Below are 26,235 nucleotides of genomic sequence, written 5' to 3'. Positions count from 1 at the left end.
CACTTAAAGTCCAAATCTTTTTCTGACACTTGTTTCTTAAAGGAGCAGTAAAGGAAAAAAAAAAATTTCTGAAATGACTGTTTACAGGGTATAGAGACATAATAGTTAACTGATTCCTTTTAAAAATGATTAAAATAGATAAAAATCAATCATATAATGTGCCTGCAGTTTAGTTTAGTTTTTAAACTAGTTTCATGTTTCTGTGAAGTACAGAGACACACAGAACAAAAACAAACAAACACAGGGCAGTGTTTGTTTTTAAAATGAATCTGATTGGTTCTTAGCAGTTTTAAACACATAGTAATCACACCTTCTTGATCATGGACCACAGTGAAAAGCTGCCATGAGTTTTTTCATAAGGAGCCAGACAAGCAGGAAGTGTGGAGATCAGAGAAGGATTACAGCAACTTCAAAGCAAAAACGAACAATGAGGATATCAAACCAGGACTGCAGTAAGGTAAAGGAAGCTATTTAGCTAAAAAAAAAAAAAATCCTTTAGTGACCCTTTAAAGCGGTTCTCCACCCTAAAGTGGAGTCCCGCTGATCGCAAACCCTCCCCCCCTCCGGTGTCACATTTGACACCTTTCAGGGGGGAGGGGGGTGCAGATACCTGTCTAAAGACAGGTATTTGCACCCACTTCCGGCCCGGCATTCACGGGCAAAAGACGGGCATTCCGTCACATCCCATTGTGTGCTGGGAACACTCGGCTCCCAGCACACAGCGGGAGCCAATCGGCGGGCGCGGCGCGATTCGCGCATGCGCCGTAGGGAACCGGGCAGTGAAGCCGCAGCGCTTCACTTCCTGGTTCCCTCAGCGTGGATGGCGGGGGAGCAGCAGAGAGACGAGCGATCGCTCGTCCTCTGCTGCGATCGGCGCTGGACTCCAGGACAGGTAAGTGTCCTAATATTAAAAGCCAGCAGCTGCAGTATTTGTAGCTGCTGGCTTTTAATATTTTTTTCCCATGGCACATCCGCTTTAAGTTAAAATCAATATTTTTTGCTAGGAAATTACTTGGAACCCCCAAACATTATATATATTTTGGCAGAGGCCCTAGGGAATAAAATGGCAATTGCTGCAATATTTTATGTCACGCTGTATTTGCCCAGCGGTCTTTCAAAGACAATTTTTTGGGAAAAAATACACTTCAATGAATAAAAAGAAAATGAAACCGTAAAGTTAACCCATTTTTTTTGTTTTAATGTGAAAGATGATGTTACGCCACGAGAATCGTGATCTATCTTCTAAGCAAATAAAATCCTGATTCTCATTTTAGCCAGAATCGTGCAGCTCTAGTATGCATTGAGGGGGGTCTGTAGTTAGTGGAGGGGGGTTTGTAGTTAGTGGAGGGGGGTCTGTAGTTAGTGGAGGGGGGTCTGTAGTTAGTGGAAGGGGGTCTGTAGTTAGTGGAGGGGGGTCTGTAGTTAGTGGAGGGGGGGTTTGTAGTTAGTGGAATGGAGTCTGTAGTTAGTGGAGGGGGGTCTGTAGTTAGTGGAGGGGGGGTCTGTAGTTAGTGGAGGGGGGTCTGTAGTTAGTGGAGGGGGTCTGTAGTTAGTGGAGGGGGTCTGTAGTTAGTGGAATGGAGTCTGTAGTTAGTGGAATGGGGTCTGTAGTTAGTGGAATGGGGTCTGTAGTTAGTGGAGGGGGTCTGTAGTTAGTGGAATGGAGTCTGTAGTTAGTGGAGGGGGGTCTGTAGTTAGTGGAGGGGGGTCTGTAGTTAGTGGAGGGGGGTCTGTAGTTAGTGGAGGGGGGTTTGTAGTTAGTGGAGGGGGGTCTGTAGTTAGTGGAGGGGGGTCTGTAGTTAGTGGAAGGGGGTCTGTAGTTAGTGGAGGGGGGTCTGTAGTTAGTGGAGGGGGGTCTGTAGTTAGTGGAAGGGGGTCTGTAGTTAGTGGAAGGGGGTCTGTAGTTAGTGGAGGGGGGTCTGTAGTTAGTGGAGGGGGGTCTGTAGTTAGTGGAGGGGGGTCTGTAGTTAGTGGAGGGGGGTCTGTAGTTAGTGGAATGGAGTCTGTAGTTAGTGGAATGGAGTCTGTAGTTAGTGGTATGGGGTCTGTAGTTAGTGGAGGGGTGTCTGTAGTTAGTGGAGGGGGGTCTGTAGTTAGTGGAGGGGGGTCTGTAGTTAGTGGAGGGGGGGTCTATACTGAGGAAGGGGGTCTGTAGTTAGTGGAGGGGGGTCTGCAGTTAGTGGAGGGGTGTCTGTAGTTAGTGGAGGGGGGTCTGTACTGAGGAAGGGGGGGGTTGTACTGAGGAAGGGGAGTCTGTACTGAGGAAGGGGGGTCTGTAGTTAGTGGGGGGTCTATACTGAGGAAGGGGAGTCTGTATTGAGGGAGAGGGGTCTGTAGTTAGTGGGGGGTCTATACTGAGGAAGGGGAGTCTGTATTGAGGGAGGGGGGTCTGTAGTTAGTGGAGGGGGGTCCGTAGTTAGTGGAGGGGGTCTGTACTGAGGAAGTGGAGTCTGTATTGAGGGAGGGGGGGTCTGTAGTTAGTGGAGGGGGTCTGTACTGAGGAAGGGGAGTCTGTATTGAGGGAGGGGGGTCTGTACTGAGGAAGGGCAGCCTGTATTGAGGGAGGGGGTCTGTAGTTAGTGGGTGGTATGTACTGAGGGGGGTCTGTAGTTAGTGGGTGGTATGTACTGAGGGGGGGACGATAGTTGGTGGAGGGGGGGGGGTGACACCAACCCTAGTGAGGTCACTGTATACAGTATGTATGTAAATTGTCGGCTCTATATAAATATCTGTAAAAAAAACAGTGTGGCCATTAGCTAATCAGCGCGCATTACTGCATCCCCCGGACTCTCCCATCCATCTCTCTCCCTCCCCGCCTATCACTGACGATTCTATTAGTCAGCACAGCAATCTCCCAGCCTGAGGTCACCCTTCCTCTCCCTCCGCACCCACGTGTCCCTCTCCCCGCCCACACCGCTGACGTCACAGGCCTGGAATGCGCTTCCTGTGGTGCGGCTAGCGGAGCGCGAGGATCTGGGCTGGGCGCGAGTTCGGGACGTCACCGCGCCGTGTGAGGAGAACCGACTACACCGGGACCGAATACCGGACACCCCTAGTACTCAGGACTAAACCGGACACCCCGGGCCGGCTGGATCCGCCTCGGAGCTCCTATAGAGGTGAGCCTTTGTACAGCGCTACACCTTCAATCACTCGGAGCGCTATACTTCACTCTGGCCTGCAGTGCGGAGAGGTCCGGGCTGGGCTCCATGGACTGGGCTCCATGGACTGGGCTCTGAGCTGGTTGCACTGCACGGAGTTCCATGGACACTCCTGTTCTCTGGGATCAGTGTAACTATATGGAGTGCGTTAGAAGCCATTGGTTCCATAGAGCCAGGGGTAGCAGCTGATCACACAGTACGGACGGAGTGCCTTAGTGATCAGTACTTCCAGGGACAGATCAGATGGGATCTCGGGATCAGTCCTGGAACTATCAGCCACTAAGGCGCTCCGTGCTGTGATCAGTTATAGTGGCTGATGGTTCCAGAGATCCCAGCCAATCACACAGCATGGAGAGGACAACATTTCCAGGGACCAGGATGTGCTGCCGCCATTGTTCCCAGCTGATCACACAGCCCCCCCCCCCCCCTCCTGTTATGTCTGATGACTTGTTTATGTATTTACAGTATAAGGTTTAGTATTCTATTTGTAGGATAGAAAATCCATCCTATAGAGAAAACCCAATGATACATTTCCAGGGACAAGTCACAATGAGGGATATGTGGTGGAAGTCAGGGACAGTTGTCAGCTCTGGGATGGGCCGGACTGGCTGATAAGTTGGTCCTTCACAGGTCATACATATGGAGCTTACTGCTGGGCTTCTCATCACAAAATGCGGGCATTCGGGTGGAGACAACATACCAGGGACGGGCTGTCAGCGGGTTCCTGTACCAGGGATGTACCCATACCGGGGACGGGCTGCCAGCGGGTTCCTGAACCAGGGATGTACCCATACCGGGGACGGGCTGCCAGCGGGTTCCTGAACCAGGGATGTACCCATACCGGGGACGGGCTGCCAGCGGGTTCCTGTACCAGGGATGTACCCATACCGGGGACGGGCTGCCAGCGGGTTCCTGTACCAGGGATGTACCCATACCGGGGACGGGCTGCCAGCGGGTTCCTGTACCAGGGATGTACCCATACCGGGGACGGGCTGCCAGCGGGTTCCTGTACCAGGGATGTACCCATATCGGGGACGGGCTGCCAGCGGGTTCCTGTACCAGGGATGTACCCATACCGGGGACGGGCTGCCAGCGGGTTCCTGTACCAGGGATGTACCCATACCGGGGACGGGCTGCCAGCGGGTTCCTGTACCAGGGATGTACCCATATCGGGGACGGGCTGCCAGCGGGTTCCTGTACCAGGGATGTACCCATACCGGGGACGGGCTGCCAGCGGGTTCCTGTACCAGGGATGTACCCATACCGGGGACGGGCTGCCAGCGGGTTCCTGTACCAGGGATGTACCCATACCGGGGACGGGCTGCCAGCGGGTTCCTGTACCAGGGATGTACCCATACCGGGAACGGGCTGTCGGTGTGTTCCTGTACCAGGGATGTACCCATACCAGGGATGGGCTGTTGGCTGGTTCCTGTACCAGGGAAGTACATCGATGTGTGCCCATACTAGGGGTGGGCTGTTGGCATGCGCTTGTACCACGGACACGCTGTTGGCATGCGCTTGTACCACGGACACGCTGTTGGCATGCTCCCATACCAAGGACAGTTCTCAATGTGCACCCGGACGGACTGTTGGCATGGGGACATGCCCGTACCAGGGATGGACTGTTGGCATGGGGACATGCCCGTATTGGGGACGGACTGTCGGCATGCACCCATACCAGGGACAGATATCTATTTGCACCCATACTGGGGACATGCGCCCGTTACCTGGGATGCAAAGTAGACATTTGCCAGCACACCAAGGATCAGCACAAAGTGGCATCCAAATGGGTAGTTTATTGCATGATCACAACAAAAGTGCAAAGTTTTGGCGTCACGCAGGACCCCTTCGTGAGGCATGGATGCCACTTTGTGCTGATCCTTGGTGTGCTGGCAAACATCTACCTTGTGACTTGAACAAGTATCCAGCTGGTTGTTGCAACAGCGCCCTATTCCTGAGAGCTTTTACCAGGGACATGTGCGATGGGAATATGAAATATTACCTGGGATGGGCTCCCATGCCAGGAATGGGGGAGGGTGTGTTGGGAAGCTGGTTGAAATGGTCAGAATGGTGCCCAGGATTTGTCTAGCAATGAAAATGGGTAAATGATTAATCGCCATGTCCTAGGAACGCGGCCAACATTCTTTTTTCAGGGGCTGCTGGACTGTACACAAGTTATTTTCACCGTGATTAGTCCTGACTGTGTGTGTATAATCGTTGTTCTCCACTCTGGGGCAGCATCTGCTTTGCTGTGATTATGGGGTCAGGGTGGGGTGACTCCAGTGATTGGTGGTTTATAATGACTACACTTGGCATGCTGGTTATTGTAGTTCACATGAGATGTGGAAGCCAGTCTCACTCATGATCTCCACTTTTTTTATTCTCATTTATGACACTGCAGCATTGAAGTGTGTGTTATATCATTGTATTTATTTTAATTTGTTACATTAGAATAGTCTTGCCAGTTTTTATTAAATCTGCATTCAGTTTGTGTATTTGGATGTAACTAGGAATGGGGCGCAGTACACAGAGCGCGGGTCCAATAGAAGGAAATGTCTGTTACTGACTCTTCATCCTTTTATGGCCGACACCACATAATAATCATCAGAATCAGTAATAATCAGAGCAACTAGTCGCTTGAGAATCTTATATCATTAACTGCCAAAAGATTTCTATCTTCAGAGAATTTCCCAAAATGTAGCAATCGGCTGATTTGTAGGAAGGATGCATTTCACCTACTAATACTACATCCCAGAAGAAGGCAACCAGTAGCCTTCCAGCTGTTGTGGAACTACATTTCCCATGAGGCATTGTGAGGCTGGCAGTTACAATTACTCCCAGAGGCATGATGGGACTTGTAGTTCTGCAACAGCTGGAGGGCCACAGGTTTCCTACCCCTGCTATAGCCTCTTACCACACTATCCAGTAAAACAGATTTATTTTTATTTTTGTTTATCATCCTTAACGTGACGAGCAGCTTTAATAAATATATCTGCATACACAACCAGTGCTAAAATACAAACGTGTATAATGTTACTTTGTAGGTATGTGATTTGTAGCACATATTTAGTTACATAGTTTGTCGGGTTAAAAAAAAATCTTTACCATTAAAATAAAAGTAACTTTTTTTTCCCTGAAGTATCTTTTAGCTTTCAAAGTGTTTTTTGTTGCTTGGTGTTCATTTTATGAATTTCCAAATCCTGTTCTTGGAAGTTGTGTGGTTTGGTGTGGCGAATGAGCGCGCACGGGTTTGGTGTGGCGAATGAGCGCGCACGGGTTTGGTGTGGCGAATGAGCGCGCACGGGTTTGGTGTGGCGAATGAGCGCGCACGGGTTTGGTGTGGCGAATGAGCGCGCACGGGTTTGGTGTGGCGAATGAGCGCGCACGGGTTTGGTGTGGCGAATGAGCGCGCACGGGTTTGGTGTGGCGAATGAGCGCGCGCACACGGGTTTGGTATGATCCCTCTGTGACAGTTTACAGATACCGCAGAGTCCGATCATGCCAGAGCTTGTGTGAGATTGTGCCAAGGCTGTTATCTCTGAATAGAAGGGCCATATGTCCCCCTCTGTGTATACACAGGCCTCTCTGTACAGTCAGACATATCCATATGCTGTACAGTGTCCTTTCCACCCCCCCAGAGGCTGCAGGGAGTTTCCCTGTAGGAATGTGCAGTGGGAGGGGAACACAGGACATCCTGGGAGTGGTGTGTTGGTGGGGGTTGGGGGTGTCAGCCTTGTCCCGCTGGGCTCTCTATAGTGCTTATTTATAACACTAGACTGCTACAAATAAAGCACACATGGCTGTAAACTGAAATACCTGCTAGGAAGGTTACTTTGTTTTATTGCTCACATTTCTACCCTGCGCCTCTTCAGTCCATTCTTGCAAGCTAGCTTTGCCAAGAAGTCTGATGTGAGTTTCAGATGTAAACGTACAGCTTGCTCTCTTTTCCTCAACACTTGATGGATTTTTAGCTGGGATGAGTTGTAAACCTCTGATTTGTACATTACATTTTACACAAGTACTGATACTATCAGATTTCTAGGTTATCCTATGTGATGTCCATACCGGAGCACTGTAATCCACAATAGCGCTGTATTAGTCATATAGAAATGCTGTAGACTGGCTTGTGGTTGGATTGGCTGAGCCCTGGCCTTGGGAGCTGATGTGTCAGCACTTGTCTAAGCTGTGTGTTTTTTTCTCTTCCCTCAAGGTGTGTTTTTCTGCTTTCTTTTGTTTTCAGAGGAGTGAAAGGCCACGTGAGGCTCGCTACTCCAACACAAGTGGTTTTCCTGTAGATTCAGCAGTTTTATATATATATATATTATATAGTTTCTTGCATTGTGTTTCACCAAGGTAAAATGTTCTATTGTAAATGAATAATTATTATGCTTTGTGTAGAAGCCTTAATAAGATCGGTGTCCTTTACAACGTTTCTTAATAAGAGCAAAGCCCCATGCAGTTAAACCCCTTTCACACGGATACGCTTGTCTTGCATTTTTAAGTTACAAGAAAAATGTTTCCCTTTTTAAATCCTACGGGACTTTTCACACCATTGCGCTGTGGGTGCAGCTTCCCATTGAAATGAATGGAAATTGTGGTAAGACCCAAAAACGCACCAGAAATGCACAGGATATGCATCTGAAACACAGCAGTGTGAAAGCACCCTTTAGTGATTTATAAAATTCCGCTAAAGGGATATACTAATTCATCGTAAATACAAAATGAATGGGCGCAAATTGAACTGCACAGAATCTCATGCAATTTGAACAGGAAAGCGGTGCCATTCCTGTCCACATCGCATGCAGTTTCCCCACCGCTCCTACGTGAACCCAGGCTTGAAAATACTCGGTATAGGCCGGAGATGCTGCATACACCAAGGTGAGTATTATTCTAAATAATAAAAACAAACCCCCCCCCCCCCCCCATACATCTGTTAAGTGAATGGGTCACATTCAGCAGTGTTACCGTCTGCAGAATGCAGACATGCCCTACTTTGGCATGTGTACAGCCTTTCACTGCTGCATTTCTTTCTGTTTAGATATGGAGTCAGGCTCAACCTCCAGATTTTAACACCCTCCAGCTGCCCATGCAAACGATCCAGTGAACCATGGGCTGCTTCTATCAAAATGCCTAAAGTCTGTTGCCCCATCCCAACAAATCAGATTTAGACCCCTTTCACACTACCGCGACTTCGCCGCAATTTCAGGGAGTGCCTGTTTAACTCTCAGCCAAGTCGTATCAAAGTAGTGCAGGGACTTGAAGTCCTACTAATATAAATGGTTGTCGCTGAAAATCATGGGGAACGACTTGTTCTGCGACTTGGGACTGCAAAGTCGCATGACAAGTCAAACTTAAGCCTTAAATCTCCAACTGTTTTCCTCACACAAAATTACAATATTTGTAAATTGTCAACATTATTTATTGGGAGCTAAATGTTTCTGGCACTCGGACATAAAACGCCAATGGTAGGGCTCGCTCACGCGGGTGTATGATCATGCAAGGGCAATGTTTGCTGTCATGGGGATGCATAAGGTCTATCCCTGTGCAGACAGTCCCATTCATGTCAGTTGGGACTCAGTGGTGCACGAACACTGCCACTGCTTCCAATTTGACAAGTGTGTCCGTGCATTTGGGCACCCACACGAATGTGGAATTGGGAGCAGTGTCCATGTAACCCAATTTACATTGGCTTTTTTTTTTTTTTTCATCTTTTTGGTTGGAGTCAGAAAAGGTTAGAACCCCTGTCGGGTTTTACCACCATCTGGGGCTCTGTTAAAGTGGAATGTCAGGCACTAACCAAGTATACTTAAATACCCACCCCCCTTCTGACTCTTTACTACCCTGGAAAAGAATGATGCTTATTCTTCTCAGGGGGGCTCCAGTCTGCTCATGTCATTGTCTCCCAGTGGCGGCTTCGGGGCACTGGAGGGACAAGGCCCAAAGTAAGCCTGTGTATGTTGTCACCACCCAGGTGATGTCAGCGATCTCTCCTCTCCCCTGATTTTCTACTGATCGAAACAGGATCCATCCCGTGTGAAAGGGGCCCCAAGTTTACCACTACAATCTGTACTATCTCTTACCAACAATTGTGTACTGCAAGGGTCTGTCTGGATGCTAATTGATTGAATAGATTAGGTGTGCTCTCACATCACATTGTTTTGGTCAATTTAAAGTTAATTGGACAAAGATTGTAACATGTATTTTGACCGTTATGCCTGGTACACACAATGAAATTATCGGACAAATGATCGTCTGTGTTTTTTTTTTTTTTTTTTTTTTAGATTATCAGATTATCATAGGATCGCTTCCAAAGCTGTATTTTTCGTACAATTCTCCATGTGTATAGGTCAGTAAAGTGGTTTCTCTCTTGCTTTCTGATCTGGAGACAATAATTTACCAGACAGGAAATAAGGGAAAAATATGCAACACGGAAAGAAAACATTAAAAAGCAGACCGGTGCTCTATCATTCCTCTACTTCAGGGGTCTCCAAACTTCGGCCCAAGGGCTGGATGTGGCCCTTTGCTAGCCTTCATCCGGCCCTTGGGGCAGTATTGCTCCCAATGATATGAGGCACTATTCCTCCCAATGGCACAAACAATGGGGCACTATTTCTTAGGCTAATAGCAATGATGGAGCACTATTCCTCCTCCTACTGCCCACCAGCACTGTGGCAATGTTCTCCCTGATTCTCGGCCCTGGGGCATTTTCTACCCCAACTTGTCAGAGTCCGGCCCCCCTGAAGTCGGAAAGACTGTAAACTGGCCCTTTGCTTTAAAAGTATGGAGACCCCTGCTCTACTTAAAGGGGTTGTAAAGGTACAATTATTTTTTATTTTTTTCCTAAATAGCTTCCTTTACCTTGGTGCAGTCCTCCTTCACTTACCTCATCCTTCCATTTTGCTTTTAAATGCCCTTATTTCTTCTGAGAAATGCTCACTTCCTGTTCTTCTGTCTGTAACTCCACACAGTAATGCAAGGCTTTCTCCCTGGTAAGGAGTGTCATGCTCGCCCCCTCCCTTGGACTACCGGAGAGTCCACTAACACACAGCTCCTTTCTCTATCTGCAACGTAGAGAGCGTCCTGACTCTCCTGTAGTCCAAGGGACTACTAGCCGCTAGCGAGTTTAAAACCGCACCGCTAGCAGCCAAATACCGCCGCAATTCCGATGGTATAGCGGCGCTATACCGCCACCGCACCTCCCGCCCCAGTGTGAAAGAGACCTTACATGTGCAATGCAGCCTCCATTTACTGGGTTCATTTCATTGTAAAGGCCGTGTGTCAGGCGGCTCTTCTCGGCATCGCTCATATCTGTAGAGCCTTTTCTTGTTATGAATGTCGTGTTTTTTTTTTTTTTTTTAAACAAGCAGAAGTTGCGAAATTCTTTTAAAAAAAAAAAAGTGATTTCAGTTATCCAAAGACCTCTCTGCTCCCTATCAGCTCCTGTTCCAGAAGTGTGAGGATTGGTGGCTGTAGAGCGGCTACATACCTAAATACCAGATGTCTGGTTCTGTAAAGAGAGGGGGGGCCTCTGCAGCACTGATGATCATCCACCATTGCAGAAGAGACAGTGTTGTCATGTGAGCCCAGACCGACATGATGATGCACCCATCAGCGGGTGTGTACATGGCAGTCTGGGCACAAAACAAATGGGTTGAATTATACCCAGAAGAGAAGGTCTGAATGCTGGAGTTTGTACAGAAGAAAGGGGGGGGGAAAACAGCTAAAGTAGAAATTGGGGGTCAGTTGCTTTTTTTTAAAGTCCTGCATGCTGCATATTTGGTGAATGTTTGTTTGTGGTAAAACGCACCAAAAATGCAGTTCCACTTTGACATTAATAGAAAACATGTCAAAAATGCACCTGTGGTTGCATTTTTTTTTAAATGCACTTTTTTTGAGTTGCAGGTCTTTTGTGTTTTCAGTGCGAAAAAAAATAATAATTTTGCAACAGAGTACTGTGAAATCAGTAGGGCTCACGCACACAGGATGTTTAAAACCACTAGCGCCGCTGTCAGGAAAAAGTGGCACTAAAAATTCGCTTTTAGCTGTGTTTTTTTTGGAGCCGGGTTTATGCACGTTTTTGAGTGTTATCGGTTTTAAACGCTTTTACAGTAAAAACACTCCCTAAAATGTAGAATGGCTTTAGCTGCATTATGTGGCATTTTGAGTTTTTACAGCCAAACTGCCTCTGGTGTGTGTGTGTGTGTGTGTGTGTGTGTGTGTGTGTGTGTGTGTGTGTTTTTAAATTATATTTTATATATTCTTGTTTACTGCCCCTAAACGCTTATGCCTCTAAACTCCTCTGATAGTTTGTGTGCATGGACACCAGGGCTGTGGAGTCGGTAGATAAATGTTCCGACTCCTCAGTTTTATGTACTTCCGACTCCTCTGTATTAATATGCAAATGTATTTTATACATTCCTTGAGGGAAAGAAACGCAACCTACCACAGGACTACTGGCTGGGAAGCCAACAGTCTACTGTATTGCACAGTTTAAGCAAAAGACAAACACAATGAAAACAAAGTTTTATTAATTTTTTTTTATTAATCAATCAAGTGGCTGGATAGTAGCAGCAGGCATAAACATCAGGAACAGGATCTTTACCAGTTCAAAAATACAAACCACATTATTTGGTTGTTTTAGAACAAAAACAAAGCTTATCTATAATGAACCAAAAACAAAATCTGTAAAACCTAGAAATGGTTTATATTAACCACTTAACCACCAGCCGCCGTCATATAACGGCGGCAAGGTGGTTGCTTAACTGGGGGTCGCCGTTATTTAACGGCGCCCACCAGAAGCAGTAATGCGCGCCGCCTCGGGCGCGCACACTGAAAATTCTGTGCGCGCCGGGTCTATGAGACCCGGCGCTACACAGATCTCGGTAATTGACCGACAACCGCGGTCTTTTACCATGTGATCGCGCCGTCCAATGACGGCGCGATCACAGGTAAACAAACCGGCGTCATTTGATGACGCCGGTTCCTCTCTCCTCTCGCTGTACCGATCGATACAGTGTGAGAGGGGGGAGCGCGGGGTGTCAGCAGCGCTGTGGATGGATCTGTGACTATTGCAGTCACAGATCCATCCATCCCTGCATTAACCCCTGCAATACTCTGGCTTCCCTGTGCAATACTCTGCATTAACCCCTGCAATACTCTGGCTTCCCTGTGCAATACTCTGCATTAACCTCTGCAATACCCCCCGCGCGATAATCTGCAATACCCCCCGCGCGATAATCTGCAATACCCCCCGCGCGATAATCTGCAATACCCCCCGCGCGATAATCTGCAATACCCCCGCGCCATACTCTGCAAAAACCCCGCGCCATACTCTGCAAAAACCCCGCGCCATACTCTGCAATGCCCCCGCGCCATACTCTGCAATGCCCCCGCGCCATACTCTGCAATGCCCCCGCGCCATACTCTGCAATGCCCCCGCGCCATACTCTGCAATGCCCCCGCGCCATACTCTGCAATGCCCCCCGCGCAATACTCTGCAATACCCCCCGCGCAATACTCTGCAATACCCCCCGCGCAATACTCTGCAATACCCCCCGCGCAATACTCTGCAATACCCCCCGCGCAATACTCTGCAATACCCCCCGCGCAATACTCTGCAATACCCCCCGCGCAATACTCTGCAATACCCCCCGCGCAATACTCTGCAATACCCCCCGCGCAATACTCTGCAATACCCCCCGCGCAATACTCTGCAATACCCCCCGCGCAATACTCTGCAATACCCCCCGCGCAATACTCTGCAATACCCCCCGCGCAATACTCTGCAATACCCCCCGCGCAATACCCCCCGCGCAATACTCTGCAATACCCCCCACACAATACTTTGCAATACCCCCGCACCAATACTCTGCAATACCTCCCGCACCATACTCTGCAATACCCTCCGCACCATACTCTGCAATACCCTCCGCACCATACTCTGCAATACCCTCCGCACAATACTCTGCAATACCCCCCACACAATACTCTGCAATACCCCCCACACAATACTCTGCAATACCCCCCACACAATACTCTGCAATACCCCCCACACAATACTCTGCAATACCCCCCACACAATACTCTGCAATACCCCCCACACAATACTCTGCAATACCCCCCACACAATACTCTGCAATACCCCCGCACCAATACTTTGCAATACCCCCGCACCAATACTTTGCAATACCCCGGCCAATACTTTGCAATACCCCGGCCAATACTTTGCAATACCCCGGCCAATACTTTGCAATACCCCGGCCAATACTCTGCAATACCCAGAAAATACTCTGGGGAAAAAAATGTGTTTTAACCACTTCCCGCCCACGTCATATGAGGTCCTTGACTTTGTGCAGGGATATCTAAATGATGCCTGCAGCTACAGGCATCATTCAGATATCATTTTTTTCAGTCGGCGATTCTCTACACCATAAGAACGATCATGGCGGCTGTTCCGCCTCTTGATCGTTCTTACGGGAGGCAAAAGTGGACGTCCCCACTCCCTTCGCCCTCCGGTGCTTCTTCTGACTCACCGCTGCGATCGAAGCCAGGATCATTTTTTTTTTTTTGTTTTTTTTCAGGCTTCCTAGCCTAGAGGTGAGATGTGGGGTCTTATTGACCCCACATCTCACTGTAAAGAGGACCTGTCATGCTATATTCCTATTACAAGGGATGTTTCCATTCCTTGTAATTGGAATAAAAATGATCAAAACATTTATTTTTGGGGAAAAACGTGTCAAACTAAAATAAATAAAGTAAAATGAACAATAAAAATAAAAAATAAATATTTAAAGCGCCCCTGTTCCCGCGTGCTCGTATACAGAAGCGAATGTGTACGTAAGTCCCGCCCACATATGAAAACGGTGTTCAAACCTCACATGTGGGGTATCGTTGTGAACGTTAGAGCGAGAGCAATCATTTTGGCCCCAGACCTCCTCTGTAACTAAAAACATGTAACCAGTAAAAACATTTAAAACGTCGCCTATGGGGATTTTTAAGTAGCGAAGTTTGGCGCCATTCCACAAGCGTGTGCAATATTGAAGGGTGACATGTTGGGTATCTATTTACTCGGCGTAACTTCATCTTTCATATTATGCAAAAACATTGGGCTAACTTTAATGTTTTTTTTTTAAAAAGCACAAAACTGTTTTATTTCCCAAAAAAATGCGTTCGAAAAATTGCTGTGCAAATACCATGCGCGATAAAAAGTTGCAACGACCGCCATTGTATTCTCTAGGGTCTTTGCTAAAAAAGCATATATAATGTTTTGGGGTTCTATGTAATTTTCTAGCAAATAAATGATGATTTTTCCATGTAGGAGAGAAATGTCAGAACTGGTCTGGGTGCTCCAGAACGCCTGAAGGTGCTCCCTGCATGTTGGGCCTCTGTATGTGGCCACGCTGTGTAAAAGTCTCACACATGTGGTATCGCCATACTCGGGAGGAATAGCAGAATGTGTTTTGGGGTGTATTTTGTGGTATGAATATGCTGTGTGCGAGAAATAACCTGCTAATATGAAACTTTTGTGGAAAAAAAAACAAAAAAAAAAAAAACCTTGATTTTGCAAAGAATTGTGGGAAAAAATTACAACTTCAAAAAACTCACCATGCCTCTTTCTAAATACCTTGGAATGTCTTCTTTCCAAAAAGGGGTCATTTAGGGGGTATTTGTACTTTTCTGGCATGTTAGGGTCTCAAGAAATGAGAAAGGCCGTCAGTACTTCAGATGTGATCAAATTGATAAATTTTCAGTAATTGGTACCATAGCTTGTAGACCCTATAACTTTCACCCAGACTAAATAATAACCCAATTTTTTTTTTTTTTTAACCAAAGATATGTAGCAGTATACATTTTAGGCCAAATTTATGAAGAAAAATTCATTTTTTGCAAAATTTTATAATAGAAATTAAAAAAAATTCATTTTTTTACAAAATTTTCGTTCTTTTTTCATTATTAGCGGAAAAAATAAAAACCGCAGAGGTGATCAAATACCACCAAAAGAAAGCTCTATTTGTGGGAAAAAAAGGACAAAAATTTCATTTGGTTACAGTGTTGTATGACTGAGTTATTGTCATTCAAAATGTGAGAGCACCGAAAGCTGAAAATTGGTCTGGTTATTAAGGGTGTTTAAGTGCCCAGTTGTCAAGTGGTTAATCTTGAAATGTAGTTCTAGGCTTAGCAAATGCAAATCAATTCAATGTAGAGTTCTAAGGAAGAGAATTGCCTCTGCCAGATCCTCTTTCATAGAAGCTCTTAAGTCAGACTTTATTATTTTTAGGGCTGAAAATAATCTTTCGACACTGAAAAAAAAAAAACGATTTTATATATATTTTTTTAAAATCCAATTTATATTAACCACTTGCTGACCAGCCGCCACAGTTATACTCCGGCAGCATGGCTCAGCTGAGCGAAACAACATTATTACGTTCCTTTGCCCTTGAGGCAAGCGCCTACTGCTCGCCCATGGATCCGATGCGGGCCCGATGACTGCCGGGCACCCGCGATCGCTTGTGACACAGCGAGAACCAGGATCTGTGTGTAAACACACATATCCTGGTTGTCTCAGGGCAGAAATGACTGATCGTTTGTTCATACTTTGTATGAACAGCGATCTGTCATTTCCCCAAGTAAGTCCCACCCCCCCCCCCCCTTCAGTTAGAACATGCAGAGGGAACACAGCCACTTGATCGCCCCCTTCCCTGCCAGTGAAATTTTTACAGTAATTAATGCATTTTTATAGCACTAATCGCTGTAAAATTGTCAATGGTCCCTAAAATGTGTCTGCCATAATATCGCAGTCCTGATTAAAAATCGCTGATTGCCGCCATTACTAGTAAATAATAAAAATTACATAATTCTAGTCCCTATTTTTGTGGACGCTATAACTTTTGCGCAAACCAATTAGTATATGTTTATTGCGATTGTTTGTTTTGTTTTACATATTTAAAAAAAAAAAGAATTGTTTTATTTGGGAAAAAAACGTGGGATATTTTATTATAGCAAAAAGTAAAAGATGTTTTTTTTTTTTTTAAATTGTCGCTGTTCTTTTGTTTAGAGCAAAAAAAATACCACCAAAAGAAAGCTCTATTTGTGGGGGGGAAAAGGACTCAAATTTAGTTTGGGTACAATGTCGCACGACCGCGCAATTGTCAATTAAAGCGACGCAGTGCTGAATTGTAAAAAGTGATCTGGTCAGGAAGGGGGTAAAATTTTCTGGGGCTGAAGTGGTTAATAATTGGAGTAAAAAACCTTAAGTTTTCTATTTAACCACTTTCCGCCCGCCCATTGCAGATTGACGTCGGCAAAGTGGTTTGAATATCCTGACTGGACGTCCTATGACGTCCTCAAAATATTGAGCCAATGCGTGCCCCCGGGGGGCGCATCGCGGCGATCGTTGTTGCAGGCTGTCAGTCTGACACCCCGCAACACCGATCTAGGTAAAAAGTCTCCGACAGAGACTCTTTACCACGTGATCAGCCGTGTCCAATCACAGCTGATCACGATGTAAACAGGAAAAGCCGGTAATCTGTCAGACGCGAGTAGAGGAGAGCCGATCGGCTGCTCCTCTGATGGGGGGGTTTGCGCTGATCGATTATCAGCGCAGCACCCCCGAGAATGCCCACACTGGACCACCAGGGATGCCACTAGACCACTAGGGATGCCCTCCACAGGTATGCCACCCTAGACCACCAGCGATGACTATCACAAAAAAGGATGCCAATCAGTGCCCACAATAGGCATCACTGATTGGCAGGCATTATTGTTTGGCACTGATTGGCATCCATTAGTACAACACATACATTAGTACGTTAGTGTCACCTATCAGTGCCCATTCGTGCCGCCTATCAGTGCCCATTCGTGCCGCCTAATCAGTGCAGTACCATCAGTGCCCATCAGTAAAGGAGTACTTATTTACAATGTTTTATAACAGAAACAATTTCAAAATTTTGCAGAAAATAAAAATCCCAGAGGTCATCAAACGCCACCAAAAGAAAGTTCTATTTGTGGGAACAAAATGATAAAAATTTAGTTTGGGTACAGTGTAGCATGACCGCGCAATTGTCATTCAAAGTGCAACAGCGCTAAAAATTGGTCTGGGCGGGAGGGTGTATAAGTGCCCTGTATGAAAGTGGTTAAGATGCATTAATTTATTCATTATGAAATGGAGCTTAGTTATGTAGTATGAGGCTGTATAGTCTTCAATATTTACATCTTTGGTAAACTCATTCAATGAATCTAAGCTGAGGGAACATAAAGGGCACCTGTCATTTCAGATCTATCAGGGCAGCGCCTGTTAGTGAGCATCCACTCGCCTGCTGCCACCTAATCCCTCACCTTGTTGCATCACATCACCAGCCGTCCCATTAAAGTGAATGGGACTGTCGGTCAGTCAACGGCGGGACAGAGATGACAGTTTTTCTTTCAAAATTACAATATAAATCAAGCCTTTTTACTAGTGATTTTAAATCGATTTGATTTAGCCTAGGTTCAGACTAGTGCATGGGCGCTCAACCTGTGGCAGCTGTTGTGAAACTACAATTCCCATCATGCCTCTGCCTTTGGGAGTCAAACTTGTAACTGTCAGCGGCTTGCAATGCCCCAAGGGACTTGTAGTTCTGCAACAGCTGGAGGGCCACAGGTGGAGCACCCTTGGACTAGCGCAATGCAGGAACCAGTGCGAATCAAGCACCAGTTCCCGCATTGCTTCTCTCCTGCAGCCGGTTCACACAGCCCTCTGTGAACCGCTGAGGGTGTCAATTAGGGCTGGGGAAAAATCGTTTTGAATCGAGTTGCAAGGTCAAATAGGTTCAGATTTTCAGCAAATCGATTTTTTTATTTTTAGATAACTTTTTATTTTTTTTCACCAGGACCGGCGCTGACACCGTGCCGGTCCTGAGAAACTGCGGGCAGGAGTTTTTAGGCGAGGCCGCAGCTTCGGCCTAGTCCGCGAGTCCATCAAAAATAACTTGATTTGAATCGTGAATTGAGTTTTTTTTTTATCGCAGATTTTTTTGGGGGAGAAAATCGCCCAGCTCTAGTGTCAATACAATGTTAATGACACCCCCAGAATGTGGATTTGTACAGCAATTGAACACCCATGCGATCCGATTCCAGTGTAGGGAAAAACAAGTCCCTTCACCTTTTTCTGTGCGAATCCAATGTGAGTTCAGCCATACACAAATAAAGTTTATTATGCTGATTTCACACTGATGTGCAGGGCAGTGCATCTGCGGCTTTACCCCAGTGCAGCTAACCTACGAGAAAGCCAAGGTGCGGGTAAACCGCACAACATCAGTTTGAAATCAGCCTTATAGGGGTTTGGGTGGCAATAAAACCCCCATAGATCATTGTGGCCGGCTGGTTACCAAATGAATGAATGAATGAAGAATTTTTATATAGCGCAACGCATGCGAACTAAATCGCCTCTGGGCGCTGGTTGTTCCTGTCTCCTTTGATATCAAAAGAGATGAGTTTTGATCTTTCTCCTGAAGGCTAGGTGGTTCTCCTCCAACCGAATGTTGGTTGGTAAAGCGTTCCATAGTCTGGGACCTTGAACCGCAAATCACTTAAGTAGCCCTTGCTCTTCAAAACGTTGAACCCCTGGCTTGAACTGTTGCATCAGGGCCCTTTTATGTTGTATTACCCCACCCCTAAAAACACAAAATGTGGACCCTCCTACATTTAACCGACAGGCTTATGTTTAATGAATGCCCATTAGCAGGTGCTGGTTGCACAAGTTACAGCTTCCAGGCTAATAGGTTTGTCACCTCTTCTGTCTGCTGACATCTGATCTGATCTGTGAAATCCAGACGGATATGGAGACCCTTTTTTCCATCCGTCTGGTGGATCGGATGAAAACACAGGCAGCCTGTTTTCATCCGATCTCTCCATAGAGGAGAGCCGGGCATTGAAAGGTCTGTCTCTACACAGTGAGTGGAGACGGACCTGCTATCCACCTGCTCAGTTTGGATTGGCTGAGCAAAGTGGAGTCCGCCAGGTGAAAGGACCCTTATTCTGCAGCCATAATGATTACACTGTGTGGGCAGCATTGCATCTTGTAGATGTGGCATCATGATTTACTCACTATGGCCCTTGTATAACATGCAGTATTATTTTAAAAGTGAATACTAGTCTTTGATACACAATGCTTAGTTATAAGGGCTGTTCTGTATCATATGTAGGTTTGTTTCCCTTAGAGCCGGTTCACACTGGGGCGCCTTGTCAGGCGACTCAGCCGCCTGACAAGTCGCGTCCCATTCTATAGGAGCGACGCAAGTTGCTCCGACTTAGAAAAAGGTTCTTTTACGACTTCGGGGGCGACTTGCATTGACTTCTATACAGAAGTCATTTTGCAAGTCGCCTCAAAAGTCGTCTTAAGGACGCCTTGCCGAGTCGCCCCCGAAGTCGTGCCGCCCCCGAAGTCGTGCCGCCCCAGTGTGAACCGGCTCTTAGGCCTCACTAATCTTGAAGCTTTTCTCCTGACAGAAGAGTTAAAAACGGGCCTAAAGCTGTGTTTTTCAGATGCCTTTGGGTGTTCGTTCATTTCGTTGGCCAGAATAGTAATTTATTCTGACCATTGAAATTCATGAGCACTTGGGGGCTTAGTGTGTCTAGTGTTTAAGGGGTTGTAAAAAAAACTTTTTGAGAGAGACTGACCCCACTGTGCAGTACATTTTGCACAGTATGGCCCCGATCATCATTTTCTGGGGTCCCCCAACGGCGCTTGCGGCTCCTCGCAACGGTAAACCCCCTGGAAAAAGCGCTCTCCCAGGGGTGTTACCTTGCGGACGCGCTCCCAAGTCCAGCATTTTGAGTCCATAGACACAGAATGCTGTACTCGGCCCGCCCCGTGGCGCCTGATTCATTGGATTTGATTGACAGCAGTGGGAGCCGATCACTGCACTGCTATCAATCTATCCAATCAAGCCGAGAACCCCGGGCGGAGAGGAAGAGTGCATCTCCCCCGAGGGAACGAATGGGCTCAGGTGTGTAAAATGGGGAGGGGGCTGGTCAGTGACAATTTTTTTTTATTTTTATTTTTTTCACATTAATACTTGGGATGCATTAAGGTGAAAAAAAACACAACTCCTTTTAAGGGTTTGTACTTTTTTTTTTTTTTTGTATGCATGAATAAGGAAGTAAATGAATGGGTGGAAAGAAAAAAATACATTTACAGAAACGCACATCAGATGCATTGTAACATAAAAATACCTTTTAGTAACCTTTTTATTAGCAACACAGTTTAGAAGAAAATAAACGTGACCTAAAATGTTTAAGTAGAATAATTTTTAGTTGCTTGTATCTCTCACATGGGCATGTCTATCGGGTCTGGCTGTAAGTATTTCTGGTGGACCTGATCCTTGTTAGTCTCTGGACAGCTTCATGTAAATGAACTTGGGTCCATGTACATCCAATTACAAAATGGAAATGGTCTGACCACCCGTAGATCTAATATGGCTCCAGGAAACTCTGGCTTTTAGATGCAACTAAAAAAATAATTTATTGCATAGTTTTATTCAGAGTCAGCAGAACGGGGTCTGTTTTGTGTATCCTCTGCTTATACAGTATATCAGACCAGGCCCTGGGAAAGGGGCCTTAAGCTTTTTGTAGCAGCTGCAGATTATTCTATGTTTGTTGCTAGGGATAATTGAAAGTATAGTTAAAGGCAATTATTTTTGTTTTGGTTAGATTGGAGAGGGATTAGGACACCTGTTGCTGTCGGTATCATTGCCGTGGAGATGCACCTTCTCTATTTGTCCTGTTTACTGTTATCCGTGAAAGAAAATACAACATTTTAGGTTGTCACCAGAACAAAACCTAGGGAAAATCATCCAATGGAGACTATAGTTCCAGTGTTCTGTTAGATTATTAAACCCGTCAGATTGGTGAAAAGAAGTGACGTTCTGGACCAAAAATACTCCCTGCGCATGCGTTCTACCGGTAGCAGGTTTGTTAATCTGCAGTCAGAAGCGAACATCTTGTTACACCCAGCTAAGTCTTGAATTTCACACTCATTCTAGCAATAAAGTTCGCAATAGGGGTGCTGAGCAGTGCGAGGTGTACCAAGATGGCGATCGCCACCTTCTAACTGCTTGGTTTAAAAATGTAACATCAAAACACATCTCACGGGTTTCAAAATACTGTATATAAGTATATAGGTTCACTTTATTGATGTATTGAGTATAAAATTCAAGACTTGGTTGGGTGTAACTAGATGTCCGCTGTCATATTAGTAAACCTGATGGTGGTGAAATACATGCACAGTGAGTATTTTTGGTCAGTCGTCTGACGGAACATCACTTCTGTTCGCTGATCTGACAGAACATCGGGAATTCCGTCACAGGCTTGGATTTTCTCTTGCTTCCTGCTTCTGGGGCACAGATAGTACAATTTTTCAGGGGTTTATATCTTCCTCCCTTTAGGCTGCATTCAGAAATGTGCGTTTTAAAACCATGAGCATAATTGCAGTGATTTTGCCTGGGATTTAAAAATGCTAAAAGGTGTGATTGCAGCTTAAGGCGAAGTACAGCCAAACGAGCAGTTTGTTCTGCACTCCTGTGACTAGTTTTCAGCAGTCAATGTCCCCCCACATGCAGCCACGTCCCCGTCCCCCCACATGCAGCCACGTTCCCCCCCCCCACATGCAGCCATGTCCCCCGTATATCCAGCCATGTCCCCCGTACCTACTGTTATGAGGCCGCCGCTGCGTTAATCACCGCGCTGGGAACATATCAGTCAGCTTTCGTTTGAATAGCTGTTTTCCCCGCCGCGCTGTTTATAGAGACACTCCCCCTTGCTCGCGATTGGACAGATCCGTCCAAGGGGGAGTGTCTATGCGCGGCGGGGGAAAACGGCTATTCAAACTAAAGCTGACTGAAATGTTCCCCGCGGTGATGGCGGGGGGTATTCTATTTTAGCATCGGCGGTATTAGCGGTAGTAGGAGTACTCCCGCTAATACTCGATATCGGTCCCGATACCGATACTGGTATCGGTACAACCCTAATCCTGACAATATGGTCAGTATCCACCCACAACCCTGGAGGGGCACCTGGCTCAACCTCTCAGAGAGCCTGTGCCAGCCTCTCCCGCCCCCTCCACAGCCATGTGCTCCAAAAAAAAAAAAAATGCACTTCTCTTTTAAAACTTGGATATACATGTTCAGAGGAACTTGCCAAGTGTCGGTATATTTGTACTCCCCTCTGTTAATCAGAATTTGGTTTAATAACTGGTTTGTGTTGAACAGAATTTGATGAGCACTTGCAGCCAATGTATATTCTGGGGGGCGCAGACTCTGCTGTCAGAATACAATAGAATAGCGGGGTTGATCCCTGCATCCATTTATCATGTGAATGGATGTGGGTATCTGAGTTTTTGCTGGTTGAATGGGGAAAAAAAAACTTTAATGGCAGTCAGTTGAAGGTCACAGCAAGTCCAGTGATTTGTGGCTCAGCCGCTGTGCGGATAATGGTAGAGGCAGAATCGCGACTTCTTGGTATGCTCTACCAATGCAGCTGCTGATGGTCATCATGGCACACTGCGACTTGTAGCTGTTTAAACCAACTACATATTTCTTTAAATAAGCAGCTATAGATCTGTGCTGCAGAACCTGCTGGTGGGTGATGTCCCTGCTTATTTGGCAGCATAACAGAGTTCTAACTGAGATCCAGGGTGAGGAAGCTAAACTGTCAGCAAAATGTTATTGGATTTATAACTTTATAATAGTGTATTGCTCTCCATTCTTTGTTATACAGTAGATTGTGCTGCAATACCAGTTTTCTATGACATTCAATGAAAAACAAAAAAAGGACCCCCGCCATGTGCTTTGTGGATGTCCTGGTACTTTTCTAAAAAGAAAAAATCTATTTCTGTGCAACTTTTTTTTTCTTTCTTTTTTTTAAGTTTGTAAGCTTTGCCACAAGTAACTTTGTTTTTCTTTTAAGATAAAATGATGAAAGATGTGTGATGCATTGGCCTCTAAGCAGTGTCTGGCTGATAGTTTCCTGGCTTGTTTCTTTGTTGTGATGTGAATGTAGTGCACAAGTCTGGTTGTTCTGAACTGCGAGAGGAAGAGCTCAGTGTAATGGTGTCGGTGTAGCCAGCCCAGAGGAGTGTTTGTTATAGAGGCAAAGGCCGGCCCATATATGGAAACATTGTAGTTCAGGAATCTGGCCACGGCTCCACTCCTCAGATACGTTGCTCGTCTTCCAGGCTGTTACTCAGGGAGCGCTGAATTTTTCAGAGCTTATTTATATGGCTGGCATGGGTCTGCAACACATCTAGTTTTAGGATTACCAAAAATGGGGAACTGGTAATCAAGAATTGTGTCGCTACAACAAACATGTAAAAGGTGTGAGATGTAGTATTGCATCATTTGAATAACGCTGCTAGGTTAGACTTTAATCTTTTGCTGGAAAAAAGGGGAAGGTACAGCTTATGGAGGCACTTTTATTAAAGCAACCCTGTTGCATTTCTAAAAAAAACTGTCCTGTAAAAGTATAACGTTAAAGTGACCCTAAAGTTGCAACATCTCTCACATGTTAAGCCTAAATATACCGTATATACTCAAGTATAAGCCGACCCACCTAATTTTACCACAAACTGGGAAAACTTATTGACTCGAGTATAAGCCTAGGGTGTCCATCTGCATGCCTCACTGTGTCCATGACTAGACTGACGTTTAACATGGGAGTCTATGGAAGGGGTGCCCTTTTTTAAAAATTGGTGCTCCCCAGCCGTAGGTCCCCCAGACAACAAACTTTGCACACTTGTAGAGGAGAAATGGGGCTACACGTGTGCCAAGATCCGGGTCCCCAACTTCACTGGAGAAATTACCATTTTTAACATGGGAGTCTATAGAAGGGTTGCCTGGTTTTTGAAAAATCGGTGCTCCCCGGCTGTAGGTCCCCTGGACAACAAACTTTGCATGCTTGTAGAGGAAGAGTGGGGCTACATGTGTGCCAAGTTTGATCTATAACCGGTCAGTACCGAGTCCCCGAAATCCGGAAGATCAGGTGCAAAAAGGTGACTCGAGTATAAGCCGAGGGGGGCCTTTTCAGCACAAAAAATTTGCTGAAAAACGTGGCTTATACTCGAGTATATACGGTATGTACCTTTCTCAGTAACCTGTGTGTTTTAAAAGCTGTCACATCTCCATGTTTGGTTTTTATTTATTTTTTGGTAATATTTGATCCAAGTTTGTGCAGTTAAGGATCTTACAGATGATCATAGAGAGCCGTGAAACGCTCGCTTTCTTGCCAGTAATAAAAGCCTGGAAATAGTTTAGGTGGACCCTCGTGTTAAACAGTTATTGGTATACAGTGTGTTGTTAATCCAAAAGATCAAATCGTTGGCAAATTTGACTGATGTATGGATAGTTTGAGACCTTTCAGCAATGCATCCAATAATGAAAGAATTCTGTTATCTTACAGATGGCGTATAAACTCATCTTCGTGGGGCTGTGTCTCGGTTCACTTTTATACAGCAATGCTCAGCAAAGTGAGTATGACTTTTTTTTTTCTCTGCAACCACCAAAGATTTTAATGCTTTACCTTGCCTTCTGTGAAAATGCTTTTATGTCAGGCACATTTTTCTTTTTTGAAAATTATGGTCACTCATATATTTAATCATTTTTATTGTGACTGAATTAGATTTTATTTTTATTTTCTCAATTGCACTAGTGGATGACGCAGCAGTTATCAGCTCAGGATGTAACCTTAAAGCGGAGGTACCCATACCTTACACATTTTCCCCTTCGCTTTATGCTCGTTTTGTCTAGGGGAATCGGCTATTTGTTTTAAAATATGATCCGTACTTACCCGTTTACGAGATGCATCTTCTCCGCCACTTTCGGGTATGGGCTGCGGGAATGGGCGTTCCTTCTTGATTGACAGTCTTCCGAGAGGCTTCCGACGGTCGCATCCATCGCGTCACGATTTTCCGAAAGAAGCCGAACGTCGGTGCGCAGTATAGAGCCGCACCGACGTTCGGCTTCTTTCGGCTACGAGTGACGCGATGGATGCGACCGTCGGAAGCCTCTCGGAAGACTGTCAATCAAGAAGGAACGCCCATTCCCGCAGCCCATACCCGAAAGTGGCGGAGAAGATGCATCTCGTAAACGGGTAAGTACGGATCATATTTTAATACAAATAGCCGATTCCCCTAGACCGAACGAGCAGGAAGCTAAGGGGGAAAAAAAAGGAATTGGTTGAACTCCCGCTTTAAGGCTGGATTCACACCTTTGCTTTTGTAGTGCTTTTTGCAGATTTGCACTACAGCCCATTGAACATGGATTTCTATGGAACACTTTCTGTAGTGAAAATCTGCAAAATGCAAAAAGCACAAAAAAATGCATAGGTGTGAATCCAGTCTAAGTCTAGGTTCACACTGGTGTGTGTGTGTGTGTGTGTGTGTGGAGCACTACATGTGATTCTCACAGGAATCGCATCGTATTCCTGTGCACATCACATGCAATGTCTGCAAAGCAATATCTGCCAAAATGGCACAGCACACCTTTTTTCCCCTGAATGACATGGGTGTAATGCAATTCTGGCAGTCGCACTGCATTTTTCAATAACATTGGCAACCACAGCAGATCGCATGGATGCCTTGTGATGTGGGGAAATGAAAAATAACACCCTTGTGCAGGTAAAAATAAATATTTGGTGGCGCTGCTTTTGCTTAATAGTGAGTTCCACAAGATGTCCTATATAATGTGAAATATTTGTAGGGGAGCTTCAATTGTTAGGAGGGACCAATAGAGATGGGTCTCCTAAACCTACACACTGTTGCGTCCAAGTGTGCAGGTGCTGCCCTCTATTATTGCTTGTGATAAACACTGGTGACCCAATGGTGTATTGGTTCTTCCGGTGAAAGAATATATATATCCAATTAAAAATGAGAAGACAGTTGTCTTCTCTGTCTTCTCATTTTTAATTGGATATATATATATATTCTTGGACGCAACAGTGTGTAGGTTTAGGAGACCCATCTCTATTGGTCCCTCCTAACAATTGAAGCTCCCCTACAAATATTTCACATTATATAGGACATCTTGTGGAACTCACTATTAAGCAAAAG

The 26,235-nt window shown here is 45.7% G+C and overlaps 1 protein-coding gene across 2 annotated transcripts in view; it reads left to right on the top strand.

Annotated features, from left to right (window-relative positions):
• Positions 1 to 2,924: 2,924 nt before the first annotated feature.
• Positions 2,925 to 26,235, top strand: part of LOC120940054 (integrin beta-1-A) — a 57,426-nt gene continuing 34,115 nt past the window's right edge. Inside the window, exons 1-2 of one of the 2 annotated variants that reach the window (XM_040352635.1) lie at positions 2,925 to 3,116; positions 24,588 to 24,654. In XM_040352635.1, the coding sequence (XP_040208569.1) occupies positions 24,588 to 24,654 (67 nt within the window). In that variant the 5' untranslated portion in view covers positions 2,925 to 3,116. The remainder of the gene's footprint in view (positions 3,117 to 24,587; positions 24,655 to 26,235) is intronic. The other variant, XM_040352636.1, reaches the window with a different exon arrangement.

This window comes from Rana temporaria, chromosome 5 (assembly GCF_905171775.1).
Source record: "Rana temporaria chromosome 5, aRanTem1.1, whole genome shotgun sequence".
Lineage (NCBI taxonomy): Eukaryota > Metazoa > Chordata > Amphibia > Anura > Ranidae > Rana > Rana temporaria.
The sequence above is the reverse complement of the archived record's forward strand: the minus strand, read 5'-3'. Positions and strand labels throughout refer to the sequence as shown.